At 42.2% G+C, this 18510-nt stretch overlaps 1 protein-coding gene across 1 annotated transcript in view; it reads left to right on the plus strand.

Annotated features, from left to right (window-relative positions):
• Positions 1-540: 540 nt before the first annotated feature.
• The window catches only part of LOC310934860 (uncharacterized protein), a gene marked incomplete at both ends in the record, with an annotated part of 53777 nt that continues 35807 nt past the window's right edge, over positions 541-18510 (plus strand). The window contains 5 exons of the mRNA XM_083898659.1: positions 541-899; positions 1337-1459; positions 1784-1862; positions 1985-4071; positions 4168-4341. Of these exons, the coding sequence (XP_083754785.1) occupies positions 541-899; positions 1337-1459; positions 1784-1862; positions 1985-4071; positions 4168-4341 (2822 nt within the window). The remainder of the gene's footprint in view (positions 900-1336; positions 1460-1783; positions 1863-1984; positions 4072-4167; positions 4342-18510) is intronic.

The following is an 18510-nucleotide window of genomic DNA, read 5'->3' on the forward strand; positions in this document are numbered from 1 at the left end:
ACACGTGTGTGCGGCTCGTGACGTCTTCAGTATCGACCTGGGGGAGGAGCCAAGCACAAAGCCCCGCCCCAACTGACCGAGTGACTCCAAAACAAAACACTTCCTGTCTCGTTGCTGCCGCTGACACACACACAAAGGGAGGAGGAGGTAAAGTTGAGAGCGGCGCGCTAAAATAATTAATTGTTGCCTGATTATTTTTTATTGTGCCACAAAGTCCAAAATACTGATCTCACTGTGAAAGCATGGGGATACGGCGCCATCTTATGAACTGTTTACAATGAAGACACAAGACAAATGAAAAATATAACCAATATTTTAGATTAACTTTCACCAATAAAGTATATATTGGTCCGCCCTCTAAAACCACTCTGTGGAACATGAGGGTCAGAGGTGAGATGAGGATCTCATGGACTATGTGACTCATCTCCATGTCACAGCTCAGTGTTTTATTTACATGTCATGTCCTGTGTTTGTAGGAGGATCCATCAACAGAGACCAGACTCTGCTGGACCTGGACCCAGCTGTGTGTCCACGTTGTCCATGGATCAACGCCTGAACTTCCGGTCCATGGATCAACGCCTGAACTTCCGGTCCATGGATCAACGTCTGAACTTCGGATCCATGGATCAACGTCGGAACTTCAGGTCCATGGATCAACGTCCGAACTTCCGGTCCATGGATCAACGTCTGAACTTTGGATCCATGGATCAACATCTGAACTTCGGATCCATGGATCAACGTCTGAACTTCAGGTCCATGGATCAACGTCTGAACTTCCAGTCCATGGATCAACGTCTGAACTTCAGGTCCATGGATCAACGTCTGAACTTCCGGTCCATGGATCAACGTCTGAACTTCCGGTCCATGGATCAACCTATGAACTTCAAACAAGAACAGAGGTCAGATGATGTAGAATGGAGGTCAACAACTCAAATGATCCATTATGTAGCATCAGAAATGCCAAATATTTGGGACCTCAGATGCAGTAGCAAGTCATTCTGGACCCAAGTCAAAAAAACAGACCTGTCTCTTTAAGCTCAGATCTGGAGCCAATGAAAAAATAAGAAATGTTGAATAAATCTGGAACAGTCCTGGCTCACGTCCTTGGGTTTGGGTAAACTGATCTGACTGAATATCTTCTACATATTTTAGTGGAAGTCTTAAATGTATTAATCAGTGTTGGTGTTTGACACCGAGCAGCCGACACCATCTGGGTCACACTCAACCATTTCAGACACAAACCTGTTTTCCTTTTGTCTCCTGATACTGTCGATCATTAATGAGATCAATCTATCAGAACAGATGTAAATTTACATGTGATGTCCTGTGTTTGCAGGAGGATCCATCAACAGAAACCAGACTCTGCTGGACCTGGTCCCAGCTGTGTGTCTATGAAGAGTGACGAGTCTATGGGTCGTCCTATTACCTTCAGGAATGGAAAAAAACATGGTGAACTGATGTAAGAATTTCACACAAAGTAACACACACTTACATGATCCTCCACCAGGGGGAGCCTACTTCATTAACATGGAATGGGTTGTCATAGCACAGATGCGTGAAACTACTGTGACATCAAGTTCAGTTGAGTCGAGCTGAGTTGGGCCAGAACTGTACAATAGAAAATCCTTTAATATACACTAGAGACTGTCCTTCAGGGACTTTTGTCTTCATGTTGTCAAACTCATGTCGTGTGAACTTGGCTGAAGAAGAAACGTAGGTGCAGAACAGTGAAAACCTCGTTAGAACCTTGTTAAGTAAATGACACTGAATGTTTTCTCCTCAGAGTTGATCAGCAGAGGACAGAGGTTCTCAGTGGTCAGTCTGTCCAGCAGCATGGAAAAGACCTGGACTCCATATTTAAGGTGTGTAAATGTACAAACATGACACTACTGTTAATATTGAAGCAGAGTCCTGGTCCTGACAGTCTGGATGCTGCTCTGTGGACCTGCAGGATCTCATTTCACTTCACGTTGTTCTGTTCCAGCTGCTGGAGGAGAACATCATCTGCTTTGTGAAGAACGAGCTGAAGAAGATCCAGAAGTTTCTGGTTCAGAGGGAGGATGAGGAGGTGTTGGATGGTGAAGATGAGGAGCAGAGGAGGAGCAGAGAGGCCTTTCTGAAGATCACAGAGAACTTCCTGAGGAGGATGAAGCAGGAGAAGCTAGCTGACTGTCTGCAGAGCAGTAAGAGGACTTTTAATGTGAAAAGAAGAACTTCTCATTTCCTCAATGATCCACTCACTGATTTATTTTCTTGTGTTCCTTCAGAAACCATAGCTCAAGCTTGTCGACGTGAACTCAAATCAAACCTGAAGAAGAAGTTCCAGTGTTTGTTTGAGGGCGTGGCTAAAGCAGGAAACCCCACCCTTCTGAATGAGATCTTCACAGAGCTCTACATCACAGAGGGAGGGACTGGAGAGGTCAATGAAGAACATGAGGTCAGACAGATTGAAACAGCTTCCTGGAAACCAGACAGAGCAGAAACAACCATCAGACAAGAAGACATCTTTAAAGCCTCAGCTGGAAGAGACGGACCAATCAGAAGAGTGATGACAAAGGGAGTGGCTGGCATTGGGAAAACAGTCTTAACACAGAAGTTCACTCTGGACTGGGCTGAAGACAAAAGCAACCAGAACATAGAGTTCACATTTCCCTTCACCTTCAGAGAGCTGAATGTGCTGAAAGAGAAGAAGTACAGTTTGGTGGAACTCATCCATCACTTCTTCATTGAAACCAAAGAAGCAGGAATCTGCAGGTTTGAAGACTTGAAGGTGGTCTTCATCTTTGATGGTCTGGATGAGTGTCGACTTCCTCTGGACTTCCACAACACTGAGATCCTGACTGATGTCACAGCGTCCACCTCAGTGGACGTGCTGCTGACAAACCTCATCAGGGGGAAACTGCTTCCCTCTGCTCGCCTCTGGATAACCACACGACCTGCAGCAGCCAATCAGATCCCTCCTGACTGTGTTGACATGGTGACAGAGGTCAGAGGGTTCACAGACCCACAGAAGGAGGACTACTTCAGGAAGAGGTTCAGAGATGAGGAGCAGGCCAGGAGGATCATCTCCCACATCCAGACATCACGAAGCCTCCACATCATGTGTCACATCCCAGTCTTCTGCTGGATCACTGCAACAGTTCTGGAGAACATGTTGAAAACCAGAGATGGAGGAGAACTGCCCAAGACCCTGACTGAGATGTACGTCCACTTCCTGGTGGTTCAGTCCAAAGTGAAGAAGGTCAAATATGATGGAGGAGCTGAGACAGATCCACACTGGAGTCCAGAGAACAGGAAGATGATTGAGTCTCTGGGGAAACTGGCCTTTGAGCAGCTGCAGAAAGGAAACCTGATCTTCTATGAATCAGACCTGACAGAGTGTGGCATCGATATCACAGCAGCTTCAGTTTACTCAGGAGTCTTCACTCAGATCTTTAAAGAGGAGAGAGGCCTGTACCAGGACAAGGTCTTCTGCTTTGTCCATCTGAGTGTTCAGGAGTTTCTGGCTGCTCTTCATGTTCATCTGACCTTCATCACATCTGGAACAAATCTGTTTTCCGAGGAACCATCAACATCCCAGAGGTTCAAATTGTTTAAAAACAAACCTGAACTTAATCATCTGCACCAGAGTGCTGTGGACAAGGCCTCACTGAGTCCAAATGGACACCTGGACTTGTTCCTCCGCTTTCTCCTGGGTCTTTCACTGGAGACCAATCAGAAGCTCTTAAGAGGTCTACTGACACAAACAGGAAGTAGCTCATGGACGAATCAGAAAACAGTCGAGTACATCAAGAAGAAGATCAGTAAAAATCTGTCAGCAGAGAAAAGCATCAACCTGTTCCACTGTCTGAATGAACTGAATGATTGTTCTCTTGTGGAGGAGATCCAAGAGTCCTTGAAATCTGGACGTCTGTCCACAGAGACACTGTCTCCTGCTCAGTGGTCAGCTCTGGTCTTCATCTTACTGTCATCAGGAAAAGATCTGGACGAGTTTGACCTGAAGAAGTACTCTGCTTCAGAGAAGGCTCTTCTGAAGCTGCTGCCGGTGGTCAAAGCCTCCAACAAAGCTCTGTAAGTGGATCAATATATAAATATTAATAAGACATATTCTAAAGACCACAAGAGAAACATGTTTAACCTTTTGTTCATCACTGTTTTCTACCTCAGACTGAGTGACTGTAACCTCTCAGAGAGAAGCTGTGAAGCTCTGTCCTCAGTCCTCAGCTCTGTGTCCTCTAGTCTGAGACACCTGGACCTGAGTAACAATGACCTTCAGGATTCAGGAGTGAAGCTGCTGTGTGATGGACTGAAGAGTCCTCACTGTTCTCTGGAAACTCTCAGGTCAGAACAGACTGTTGATCTTCTCCATCCTGATTTACCTACTTTAGGTTCTTGTTGATGACAATGTCTAAACCACTGAGTTCATCATATCTTCTTAACTCCAGTCTGTCAGGTTGTCTGGTCAAAAATGAAGGCTGTTCTTCTCTGACCTCAACTCTGAACTCCAAATCCTCCGTCCTGAAAAACCTGGACCTCAGTAACAATGACCTTCAGGATTCAGGAGTGAAGATTCTGTGTGATGGACTGAAGAGTTCTCACTGTTCTCTGGAGACTTTCAGGTCAGAACTCAGTTTATTTGATGGTTGATCTTTTACATTCCGATTTTGCTTCTAAAGGTTGTTGTTGATAAAACTGTTCAACATCTTCAGGATTTTCTGTATCACGGAGTTCATCATGTCTTCTTAACTACAGTCTGTCAGGTTGTCTGGTCACAGAAGAAGGATGTTCTTCTCTGATCTCAGCTCTGAACTACAACACCTCCCATCTGAGAGAACTGGACCTGAGCTACAATCATCCAGGAGACTCAGGAAAGAAGCTTCTGTCTGTGCGACTGAAGAGTCCACACTGGAGACTGGACACTCTCAGGTATTCTCCTCCTCTTCTGCTTCATTTTCCACAGCAGTATTTAAACTTGTAAGCAGGTTCAGGTTGCAGATCTTCAGCTAAATAAAACATACATTGACAACAGTTGTTTTGGAATGTGTATTGGTTTCTGTAGTAAGAACATCATCTAATTCAAAATGATTTATATGAACTGGATCCAAACTAAATACTAATGAAGTTAAATAATTCCTGACTGGCTTAAACTATAAAGTAAATACCTGAAAACTGTCCACTAGTGTCTTTTCCTCTGCAGTTAAGTCATTAACATCCTGCATGTGAGCTGGAGCTTCCTGAGTGACACAACTCTGTCTTAGAACCCTAGATATTGGCTGAAGGGTTCCCTGGATCAGGTCTCTAGTCTCATGAGTCCAGAACCCAAACCTTTGACGATGCCTTTCAAAATAAAACCACAACAAGAGCATTACAAAGTATTCCATAAGTAAAGGCAAAGAAATCACTGAACAACTGAAATGTATAATTACTCTCCACAGACAACACAGACTATTCTCCAGCTCCAAAATATGCCTGACTGACAAATCACTGTTTCATCAAATCACCAACTCTGGTTTGGTCAAAATAACCACTTCATTCACTAAATGAACGATGACTAAATGACTACTGTGTTAACAGAGTTGAGTAGATTTAGTATGAGCTTCATGGTGGCTCTTTTTAATGAAAACCACAGAAAACATGATCCTACTTTACAACTAAATGGTATAAACACACTTAGAATAGCAAACATGAACTTTCCTGTGTAATTCAAACATTCATCATTGTTTGAATGAATTTAAAATTCAGTGCTATACTCACATTCAAAACATATTTGACGTCATCTGGTCTAAACTGCAGGAGACAATTGAAGAATATTGCAACTGATTTTTGTGTTGTTCACATGGGGGCGCTGTTCAGTAAATGTGTAGCCGTCTGAAACTGTGGTCTCTGGTTCTGCAGACTCTGGCCGTTTCTCAATATCCTTACTTGTCCATACTTTTGATGTTGATGACAACATCTAAACCACTGAGTTCATGTCTTCTTAACTCCAGTCTGTCAGGTTGTCTGGTCACAGATGAAGGATGTTCTTCTCTGACCTCAGCTCTGAACTCCAATTCTCAAGAACGTGAGCAGCGAGTACGGTTGACACTATGATAAAGTGTCCTTTATATTTATATACATTCACACATTTTATACATATATATATATATACATATGTGCGTATATATATATACATATACACATGTACATATACAGTTAGGTCCATAAATATTTGGACATCGACACAGTTCTCTTTATTTTGGCTCTATACACCACTACAATGGATTTGAAATGAAACGAACAGGATGTGCTTTAACTGCACACTTTCAGCTTTAATTTGAGGGGATTTACACCCAAATCAAGTGAACGGTGTAGTAATTACAACACTTTCTTTATGTGCCTCCCACTTTTTAGGGGACCAAAAGTAATGGGAAAAACTAAACAATCATAAATCAAACTTTCATTGTTTAATACTTGGTTGCAAATCATTTGAAGTCAATTCCAGCCTGAAGTCTGAAGGCATAGACATCACCAGACACTGGGTTTCATCCCTGGTGATGCTCTGTCAGGCCTCTACTGACACGCTCTTCAGTTCCTGCTTGTTCTTGGGGCATTTTCCCTTCAGTTTGGTCTCCAGCAAGTGAAATGCATGCTCAATCAGATTCAGGTCAGGTGATTGACTGATAACATTCCATAGTTGCCTTAAAAAACTCTTTGGTTGCTTTTGCAGTATTCTTTGGGTCATTGTCCATCTGCACTGTGAAGCTCCGTCCAATGAGTTCTGAAGCATTTGGCTGAATATGAGCAGATAATATTGTTGGAAACACTTCAGAATTCATCCTGCTGCTTTTGTCAGCAGTTACATCATCAATAAATACAAGGGAACCAGTTCCATTGTCAGCCATACATGCCCACACCATGACACTACCACCACCATGCTTCACTGATGAGGTGGTATGTTGTGGATCATGAGCAGTTCCTTTTCCTTCTCCACACTCTTCTCTTCCCATCACTGTGGTACAAGAGGATGTTCTTACAGAATTATAACAGCTTTTTTAGGTGTTGTTTGGCAAATTCTAATCTCGTCTTCCTGTTTTTGAGGCTCACCAATGGTTTCCATCTTGTGGTGAACCCTCTGTATTCACTCTGGTGAAGTCTTCTTTTGATTGTTGACTTTGAAACACAAACACCTACCTCCTGGAGTGTGTTTTTGATCTGGCCAACTGTTGTGAAGGGCTTTTTCTTCACCAGGGAAATAATTCTTCTGTCGTCCACCACAGTGGTTTTCTGTGGTCTTCCAGGTCCTTTGGTGTTGCTGAGCTCACTGGTGCATTCTTTCTTTTTAAGAATGTTCCAAACAGTTGATTTGGCCACACCTAATGTTTTTGCTATTTCTCTGATGGGTTTGTTTTGATTTTTCAGCCTAATGATGGCTTCTTCACTGACAGTGACAGCTCCTTGGATCTCATATAGAAAGTTAACAGCAACATATTCAAAATGCAAATGTCACTCCTGGAATCAACTCCAGAACTTTTACCTGTGTCATTGAAGATGAAATAATGAGGGAATAGCCCACAATTGTCCATGAAATAGCTTTTCAGTCAATTGTCCCATTGATTTTGGTCCCCTAAAAAAGTGGGAGGCACATATAGAAAGTGTTCTAATTCCTACACCGTTCACTTGATTTGGATGTAAATACCCTCAAATCAAAGCTGAAAGTGTACCATTAGAGCACATCTTGTTAGTTTCATTTCAAATCCATTGTAGTGGAGTATAGAGCCAAAATAAAGAGAACTGTGTTGATGTCCAAATACTTATGGACCTGTACGTATATATATATATATATATATATATATATATATATATATATATATATATATATATATATATATATATATATATATATATACACACACATATATACATTACTCTAATAATATTACTCTACACTGCTCTAATTTATCTATTTTCCACATGGTACTGTATATCTTAATAAAGATGAATTAATACATTAAGTTTATTTAAGTATATTTAACCTCTTCTTCACGGTTACCTTTGCTGTTTATCAAAACAAGTTATTTCCACCGGAACAAAACCACTTCCAATGAAGAACTACACTTTCCAGCATGCTTTGGGAACAAATCCCAGTCTGATTGATCACTACAGAGCGACATTAGATCGTTCTGATTAGAGAAAGGCGAATGTCCGCACAAATGCGTCATATGCATTTATGTCCTTTTGACTCACTAATGAAGTGATTTACACGCATTTGGAGACTCTGATTCTACCGGTTTTCTACAGGGTCTGATTCTACCTGTTTAGAGGTTTAAAACGAGCTGTCAATCACCCTAATTGACGAAGGTAAGCCAGAGCTATGGCGCTGCGTAACTGAAGACGCTGCAGAGTCACAGAGTTGTTATTACGCACAGGGAGCATCCATTTACAGCGAGTTATCATAAAAAACAAGTTCTTTTTAGACCAATAGTGACATATAAATGAAATTAAATGGGTTTTTAATAATTTGGTACCTAAGAAATCTCAAATGGCACATATGGTGCCACACTGTGCCAAAAGAGAGAATGCCTAGACATATCTTTACTAAAACCTCTGTAATTTCACTCTGCTTCATTTCAGCAGCATCAGACTTTGCACAGCTCATGTCCACATGTTGTTACATGACCTCCATGTGTTTTCAAGGGAGTGCCACTGAAATTTCGTTGTACACAATACAATGACAATAAAAGGCTATTCTATTCTATTCTAAGCTCCTACTGCATATTTTAAAGGTGATATTTGCTTTAAAATACAATTTGTTTTAGGCGAGAGAAAAGAATCCTTCAGTGCTGTGTTCCATGTACATTTACTCTAACACAGTGGCATCTACAGTGAAACTTACACATCTGGTGGAATCTCACAAGTGTTATCTGTAGTTTGATACCAAGATAATCCACAGAGCTTGTAACTGCAGAGATTTACTCTATTTAGTTTGGGCATGTCATTTTTGAGCAGGGACTCCAAAAAGAGGGTCAGGGAAGCAGTGGTTAAAATGTGAAAATAACAATATATATGGATTTATTAAAAGTATTTTATATGTTCATTCATCAAGACTGTAGGTAGCAGTGAGGCTTAAGTGCTTGGCGCCACCAGCCATTCAAACAGTAGAACAAGGAAGTAGACGGCAGTTCCAATTGAAGAGATCGTACTCGTGTACTCCCGTACTTGGCAAGTTCGTACTTCTAAGTATGTACTTCCCAAGTATGTAAGTACGTACTGGCATACTTGGGTACTGAGAAACGGCCAATGTCTTCTCTTTGAAACACACTTGTCCTTCATCCAACACCAGGGTGTAGTTCATAATTCTGTCCACCAGAGTGCGTTATTAAGACAGCAGTTTGGACAAATGTTGGACACAAACTCATTCAGACTGTTTCTTCCTCCAGGATGGACCATGCTGGAGAGCAGAGGCTAAAACCAGGTGTCAGGAAGTGTAAGTATGGATTTACAGGAAATAACAACATATCAGCTGATCGTCAATAAACTGCAGCTGTGTCTTGTTGTTCTTCATCAGATTCATGTGAACTGGAACTGGACACAAACACAATGAACAGAAAACTCTCTGTTCAACTGTCTGACAACAACAGGAAAGTGACCAACGTGACAGAAGATCAGTCGTATCCTGATCATCCAGACAGATTTGACTTCCATTATCAGCTGCTGTGTAGATCTGGTCTGACTGGTCGCTGTTACTGGGAGGTCGAGTGGAGAGGAAGAGTTTATATATCACTGAGTTACAGAGGAATCAAGAGGAAAGGCAACAGTTCTGACTGTTGGTTTGGAAATAATGATCAGTCCTGGAGTCTGAGCTGCTCTGATCAAGGTTACTCTGTCCTTCACTGTAATACAGAAACATCCATCAGGTCGTCCTCTGTCTCTCACAGAGTATCAGTGTATGTGGACTGTCCTGCTGGGACTCTGTCCTTCTACAGAGTCTCCTCTGACTCACTGATCCACCTCCACACCTTCAGGATCACATTCACTGAACCGCTTTATCCTGGGTTCTGTGTCTGGCCTGGTTCCTCAGTGTCTCTGTGTTCTCTGTAGAACATGAAGAGACAGCAGCTTCAGTCGTGTGGTGGACGAGGTCTCACTGTTTATAATCTGATGTTAAAGCTCGGCTCAGTAATTCATTGTTGAAACACTTTTGAATCCTCTTCACGTCCTGATGACCGTCAATAAATAAAGAGAAAAACAAACTTGTATGTGTGAAATAAACATAAAGAACGATCGTCTGTCATTAACTGACCCGCCTACCTATGGAGGTACTGACTGTGCTGTGAGCGCCCCCTGCTGTTGAGAACTAGCCTGAAACACAGAGGTTCACATGTGAACGATCACAACATTTAACACTAAACTCTTTTCAACTTTGAATATTTTCATACAAACACAAACAATCCTAACTCTATACATTAAAATGTTCAACGATAAACAAACGTAAACGTCAGAGAACTTACATCTGTGTTGTTGATGCACAGATCAGGAACATCTGCTGACTCCTGCTGGTCATCACATGGAGTTGCACGATACCCACGGTACACCGCGGTGCCAATTCTTAACGGTTCCTAGAAAACGGTACTAGAAATTCTACGCGACGGTAATACCTTGAATTACGGTATACTGATATACTGGTGCCAGTTTCCGCTACATATCGGCCGCGTATACTCTCCTCCCGGCCTCCCGACTTCTCACTGCATGCTACTCCCTTGTAAACAAACCCATTGTGCAACTACTGCAACCGAACTCCACAGCTGCTGAATGATTGGCTGTTTGCCTGTTACTGGTGACGTCCGGGTATATGATAGGCTGTTTCCGCACGCTGGGTGCGTCCATCTGTTAGCTGATTGGCTGTTTGTGTGTTTCTGCCGGCAAGAACGAACTCCATGAAAACAGCTCCGATTGGATAGAAATTCGCTTCAAAACAAACAAGCTAAAGTTCTGTCTCGTCCAGACGCGCACACGGTTTACAGTCACAAACACGAGACAACACACTCACCATGGCCGAAGCACCGGGCGTCGTCGTCAGTGGCTCCGCTAACTTTGCTCTAAAAACCAACCTCCAAAAGTCACAGTTCGAACTATTTTGGCTTTAAACAAGACACAGACGGTAAAGAAATAGACGACGGCCGTCCACTGTGCAGGTGCTGCCACCAAGCTATAGGAGCCAAAGGAGGGAACACCTCCAGCCTCATAAAACACCGGCAGTGTCGTCACACAGATTTACAGGTGGAATACCAGGTTAGTAAGCCCTGTTTATTCTATCATTGGCTAATATTAGGCTGTATGCTCCGTGTACACGCTGAAGAATGAAGAGTTAAAGGATGTTAAAGCATAAAAAATATAGTTTTCACAGGGAATCAGTTCCTGTTTATTGTATTTTGTCCTCTATGGTTTATTATGTTGGAGAAGAAGCATAACTGTCCAATAGATTTTTTTAAAGACAGTGGATTTGTTATCCTAAGTTGATTATTTATATTAGATAAACAAAAATTAATGCGCAGAGAAAACCGAATAATTATTTAATTTCAATCATATACATTCTAACTTAATTTATTTTTTTTATTGCTGAAATGCTTTTGTTCATGTACTCTTGTTGACCTAGTTATGAACTAAAACCATTCAATCTAATTCTTACGTCACCAGTACTATGTTTATCATGCACCAAACAAAATTATTAAGTAATTAATAAGTATTTATAACTTGTACAAAAACATTGCAGTTGATAAAAATAATAATAAAAAAAGGCTGTGGTATCGTGATACTACCCGGAACCGTGATACTTTGTCTGGTATCGTACCGTGGTTACTCATTTTGGTATCGCGACAACTCTACATGGAACTGACAGCAGCTGCTCCTGCTGCTTGACTTAGCGCCTCCTAGTGGACAGATAGCACACCTACATCATCTGTGACCCACGACCAGGCGGCTGCTTCGCATAAAAAATTCCAGCTCCATCGCAATCGGCCAATCAGGAGAGAGAACAGACATGAATCCAGCCCAGCTCGTTGGACCGGTTTTGACGTCGTCACTTTGACTCTGAAGGTATGAGGACGTGACTCTGTGTCCTCAGATCAGACACAGAAGGACGGCAGGACAGACCAGGGACAATCGTCAGCGTCTGGTGTCCACATGAAGGTGGACAGTGTGTGTGTGTGAGTGGACCTGAGCTCAGTTCAGCAGGTGAGAATAAATAAAATCACTGCTGAATCTTTACAATCTGACTTTGTCTTTTCAACATTCCTGCATGAAGCGTCTGAACTGGTCTGACAGCTTCAATCCACAAATAAACTCTGAGCCACTTTATTACGCTTCATAAGTCTCTGTCACGTCTGCACTGTTTCAATATTAAACCATGTTAGAAATCACACGATCGCGTTTCTTTCTCTGTTCAAAGATTTAACAAATCTGTTCTTTGAGTTTGCAATAAAGAAATTTAAAGCGACACAACGTCTAAAACGCTCTAACACAGTGGACTGTACCTGGTCTGAGGACATGGTTGTTTGGACATTAGAAGTCCTGAGTCACAGTTCATCACTATCATCGGTTTGTCAACAAATGTACAGGTTACTGCCACATATATTTGATAATAATGATACTACGAGTCTACGATTTGTTGCTGAGGAAGCCTGAACACAGAGGTAAGTTGAAGAGCTTCTTACCTGACCACCAGAGGGCGGGCTCTTCTGTTTAAACCAATGGACTCACCTGTAGTGAAGGGCCGTAAAGTGCGATGCTGTCGGCGTCTTGAGCGAGTCGTTTTTCAGAGCTGTGACGTTCACAATCGAATCGAAAACAATGAGAACCGAGTCGCAGTTGCAAACCGTTTCTTTTTATACGCAAATCGTCCACGCTGTCTTCACGTGACACGCGAGTGCGGCTCGTGACGCCTCCTGTATGAACTTGGGGGAGGAGCCGAGCACACAGCGGCGATAAAGTATACATTGGTGGGATGTGAACGTTTGAATCATTCTGATCCAAATCTTACCTTATAATTTACAACCAGTGATTATTTTATGTTTGGCTTCTAAAATTATAACAAAATATAAGAACGAGTCGAGTGTTTTGAACGGCTCTTTGAAGGGAACGGCTCCTCAAGATCCGGCTCCCTTCAAAGAGCCATAAATCCCAGCTCTAGTAGTTTTATCTTCAGACTTGTATCAGGCTGCACCGAGGACGCTGCACTTCTGTTAGCAGCAGCACAAATGTTAGCTTGGTTAAGACACCGCCTCACGTTTACACTGTTGTATTTGTTTGTGTTTTGTAACTACCTTTTTACGTACTATGACACAAGCTGCTGTACTTTCACAAAATTCAATCAAAAGTTTCAAGAACTTGTCGGCCATGATGGTTGGAGAGTAAACAACGCAGCACGACGTCAAACATCATCAGCATTATTTTACAATTCCCTTCAAGTTAGTGTGAAAGTAACATAACTATTTATAGAAGGAACTATTTGTTCAGATGATTATTGATACTTTGGTTCTAACTCGTGAGAAACTGGTACCAAAACAGAACCAGTTCTCGATTTTCATCCCAATAACAAAAATACGTCCACGTACGTTTTACTTGTTCTCTGACATTTGTGTTGGTGTTCTGCTCACACTAACATACCTGTGGTTCCTTTCATCTGGTCCATCTGGTGTTGCGTGATCTTCTTGCTCCTGCTGGACCTGATGATGATGATGTTGTTGTTGTGAGAAGCCTGAGGTCCACCCATGTTAGCAGAACTTGTAATGTGTGACTTTTACTCTCCCAGCAGGTGGCGCTCTGCAATGAATCAGATCAAAGACAGTGAAGATGAAGCTCCGCCCTCTAAAACCACTCTGTGTGAGGAACATGAGGGTCAGAGGTGAGATGAGGATCTCATGGACCATGTGACAGCTCAGTGTTTTATTTACATGTCATGTCCTGTGTTTGTAGGAGGATCCATCAACAGAGACCAGACTCTACTGGACCTGGACCCAGCTGTGTCTCCATGTCGAGTGACTGGTCCATGAATCAACCTATGAACTTCAAACAAGAACAGAGGTCAGATGATGGAGGTCTTCACAGGTCAACAACACTAAATGATCCACCATGTAACACCAGAGACACCTAATATTTAGACATTCAAACCCAGACCCATGCAAAACTGAGACATTCTGGACACATGTCCCAAAAACACCCATCTCTTCCTCCAAAGCTTGGATCTGGGCCCATGAAAATATGGAACATCATAATGAAAAAAATTCATCCAGATCTGATATAAACATCTGAACTTAATAAAAGGACTGAACCATGTTACATGATAAGTCTGATCCTGTACCAAATTTCAGTTTGGACAAAGATCTGTGGGTAGATTCTTACTAAAATAAAATATATTTGGGTGATCACCAACCCATCACAAAAACATTCAGATCCATTCGTTAAAAACTCTGGACAGGAAGTTGCTAACATTAGGACAAACTTACAGAAATAAAAAGCAATGCCAATGAAAACATAAGCTCTGGACTATAATCTGAAAGATTTACAACAACTGGAGCCAAGATCTGATTAATAATAATGAGTCAAGATTAAAAAAAAAAAAGTATAGTAAGTATATTCCACCATTTATTTAACTGATAAACTGTACAATAAAACATGAGAAAATTCCCCCAGTTCAGTGATTAAAAGTTCAGTTGCTTGGACTTGGACGACACTGCAATACAGTTGTGTCCATGATAATGATGCTATGATGATACAGTGATTCTGAGAACTTCACTAACTTCATTGCAAGACTATTTAATTTGTGATATATCGTGATGTAAGCTTAACAAAACAAGAAAAAGAGTATTTCTTCACAGTATTTGTATTTATACACAACAAAACCTCTGTTTCAAAAACCAGGGCTCGACAGTGCGAGTGTTTTACTCTCATTTGTGAGTTAAAAAACATATAAATAACAAAAACATTATATTGTTTTAACACTTATCTTATCACGTTGTAATGTGATACTGTTGTTTTTATTTTACTCGTGTGGCAGCAATGATTTCACACAAGCTACAGAAGGACTATATTGTGAACTGGACAAACTAATAAAACAACTTAGCAGTTATTTACATTAATTATATGAAATAAATCTCACAACAGGGTTTTGCCTAAATTTCCTCAACACTAAACACAACAAAATGCATCTCAGCAGTGACATTTCACACTCACGCGTTCATATTTAGTCACAAATCCCGCCTGTTAACCGCATTTCCCCATTCACACAATAGGCTAACATTGTTAGCATACGCCTATGGGACTTTACATTGAGTTTGTTAGCTTAGCGGTTAGCGGACTTTTGCCGCGACTCCGTCTCCAACTATTTCCTCACGAACAAAGAAAACGACAGACTTCTCTTTACTCACCGCGAAACTCTGCGTCTCCCAGACGAACAGGAATATACGTGATTTTACTCACAATCAACACAGAACCAGTGTGTGCAGCTAGCGAAGCTAAGGTGAGCTAAACAAAATGGCGGAGAGACAACAACAGGTCAACTTTACAGCAAGGAATCGTCGGAGCCGCCCCCTACTGGCTGCTAGGTGGAATTACAACACATAAGTCAATAAAAACAAACTCACCACAGCATCAGTGAACACAAACAATCAAATAATTATACAGTCTTTATATTGTAAAGATGTTTATGTGGCTTTTTACATTGAATTTGTAGGAGAATCCATCAACAGGGACCGGACTCTACCGGACCTGGACCTGGAGAGAAGAGAATGAAGAGAGTATCACCAGAGGATCTTCTTCATAACGTCAGAAATTATCAGAGGTAAAAAGAAAAATAAGTTTGTTGTTTTCAGTAAAACATCCTTTTATGGATTTATTTCTCTTGATTAGGAACCAGCATGAAAAACCAGACTCTCCTGGACCTGGTCCTAGCGGTGTGTCCATGAAGAGTGACTGGTCCAAAAACCAAATTATTAACTTCAGCGAGCGTCAGAGGTGAGAAAACAAAATTGGTAGTTTGTTGTTTTCTGTAAAATAGCATTTTAAGAATATGTTTATTTGATAAGGAACCAGCATGAAAAACCAGACTCTCCTGGACCTGGTCCTAGCGGTGTGTCCATGAAGAGTGACTGGTCCAAAAACCAAATTATTACCTTCAGAGAGAGTCAGAGGTGAGAAAACAAAATGAGTAGTTTGTTGTTTTCTGTAAAACATAATTCTATGAATTTATTTCTCTTGATTAGGAACCAGCATGAAAAACCAGACTCTCCTGGACCTGGTCCCAGCGGTGTGTGTATGATGAGCGAAGCATCTATAGGCCGTTATATGAACTTCAAGGATGGAGAGAAACATGGTGAACAGATGTAAGAATTTCACACATATTCACACACTTACATGATCCTCCACCAGGGGGAGCCTGTCTCATCCAAACTCTTTGGTGGACCAATCTTGCATTTCTGTTTGAGGTTCCACTAAATGTCTTCAGCCTGTCCTCGTCTCTGAACAAATGTCCAGCAGTAAATCTGGTCAGAGTCTGTGATTGGTCAGGGACATATCGACAAGACACTCTGATTTTGTCTTTGAGAGTTCGAACATACACACTAGAGAGTGTCCTTCAGGGACTTTTGTCTTCATGTTGTCAAACTCATGTCGTGTAAACTTGGCTAAGAGGAAACTTAGGTGCAGCTCAGTGAAAACCATGTCAGAATAAATGATTGTTTAGTAAATGACACTGAATCTTTTCTCCTCAGAGTTGATCAGCAGAGGACAGAGGTTCTCAGTGGTCAGTCTGTCCAGCAGCATGGAGCAGACCTGGACTCCATATTTAAGGTGTGTAAATGTACAAACATGACACTACTGTTAATATTGAAGCAGAGTCCTGGTCCTGACAGTCTGGATGCTGCTCTGTGGACCTGCAGGATCTCATTTCACTTCACGTTGTTCTGTTCCAGATGCTGGAGGAGAACATCATCTGCTTTGTGAAGAACGAGCTGAAGAAGATCCAGAAGGTTCTGGGTCAGAGGGAGGATGAGGAGGTGTTGGATGGTGAAGATGAGGAGCAGAGGAGGAGCAGAGAGGCCTTTCTGAAGATCACAGAGAACTTCCTGAGGAGGATGAAGCAGGAGAAGCTAGCTGACTGTCTGCAGAGCAGTAAGAGGACTTTTAATGTGAAAGGAAGAACATCTTATTTTCCTCAATGATCCACTCACTGATTTATTTTCTTGTGTTCTTTCAGAAACCAGAGCTCCAGCTTGTCGACGTGAACTCAAATCAAACCTGAAGAAGAAGTTCCAGTGTTTGTTTGAGGGTGTGGCTAAAGCAGGAAACCCCACCCTTCTGAATGAGATCTTCACAGAGCTCTACATCACAGAGGGAGGGACTGGAGAGGTCAATGAAGAACATGAGGTCAGACAGATTGAAAGAGCTTCCTGGAAACCAGACAGAGCAGAAACAACCATCAGACAAGAAGACATCTTTAAAGCCTCAGCTGGAAGAGACGGACCAATCAGAAGAGTGATGACAAAGGGAGTGGCTGGCATTGGGAAAACAGTCTTAACACAGAAGTTCACTCTGGACTGGGCTGAAGACAAAAGCAACAAGGACATAGAGTTGACATTTCCCTTCACCTTCAGAGAGCTGAATGTGCTGAAAGAGAAGTACAGTTTGGTGGAACTCATCCATCACTTCTTCACTGAAACCAAAGAAGCAGGAATCTGCAGGTTTGAAGACTTGAAGGTGGTCTTCATCTTTGATGGTCTGGACGAGTGTCGACTTCCTCTGGACTTCCACAACACTGAGATCCTGACTGATGTCACAGCGTCCACCTCAGTGGACGTGCTGCTGACAAACCTCATCAGGGGGAAACTGCTTCCCTCTGCTCGCCTCTGGATAACCACACGACCTGCAGCAGCCAATCAGATCCCTCCTGACTGTGTTGACATGGTGACAGAGGTCAGAGGGTTCACAGACCCACAGAAGGAGGACTACTTCAGGAAGAGGTTCAGAGATGAGGAGCAGGCCAGGAGGATCATCTCCCACATCCAGACATCACGAAGCCTCCACATCATGTGTCACATCCCAGTCTTCTGCTGGATCACTGCAACAGTTCTGGAGAACATGTTGAAAACCAGAGATGGAGGAGAACTGCCCAAGACCCTGACTGAGATGTACGTCCACTTCCTGGTGGTTCAGTCCAAAGTGAAGAAGGTCAAATATGATGGAGGAGCTGAGACAGATCCACACTGGAGTCCAAAGAACAGGAAGATGATTAAGTCTCTGGGGAAACTGGCCTTTGAGCAGCTGCAGAAAGGAAACCTGATCTTCTATGAATCAGACCTGACAGAGTGTGGCATCGATATCACAGCAGCTTCAGTTTACTCAGGAGTCTTCACTCAGATCTTTAAAGAGGAGAGAGGCCTGTACCAGGACAAGGTCTTCTGCTTTGTCCATCTGAGTGTTCAGGAGTTTCTGGCTGCTCTTCATGTTCATCTGACCTTCATCACATATGGAACAAATCCG

This window comes from Microchirus variegatus, assembly GCF_963457635.1.
Source record: "Microchirus variegatus genome assembly, chromosome: 12".
NCBI lineage: Eukaryota > Metazoa > Chordata > Actinopteri > Pleuronectiformes > Soleidae > Microchirus > Microchirus variegatus.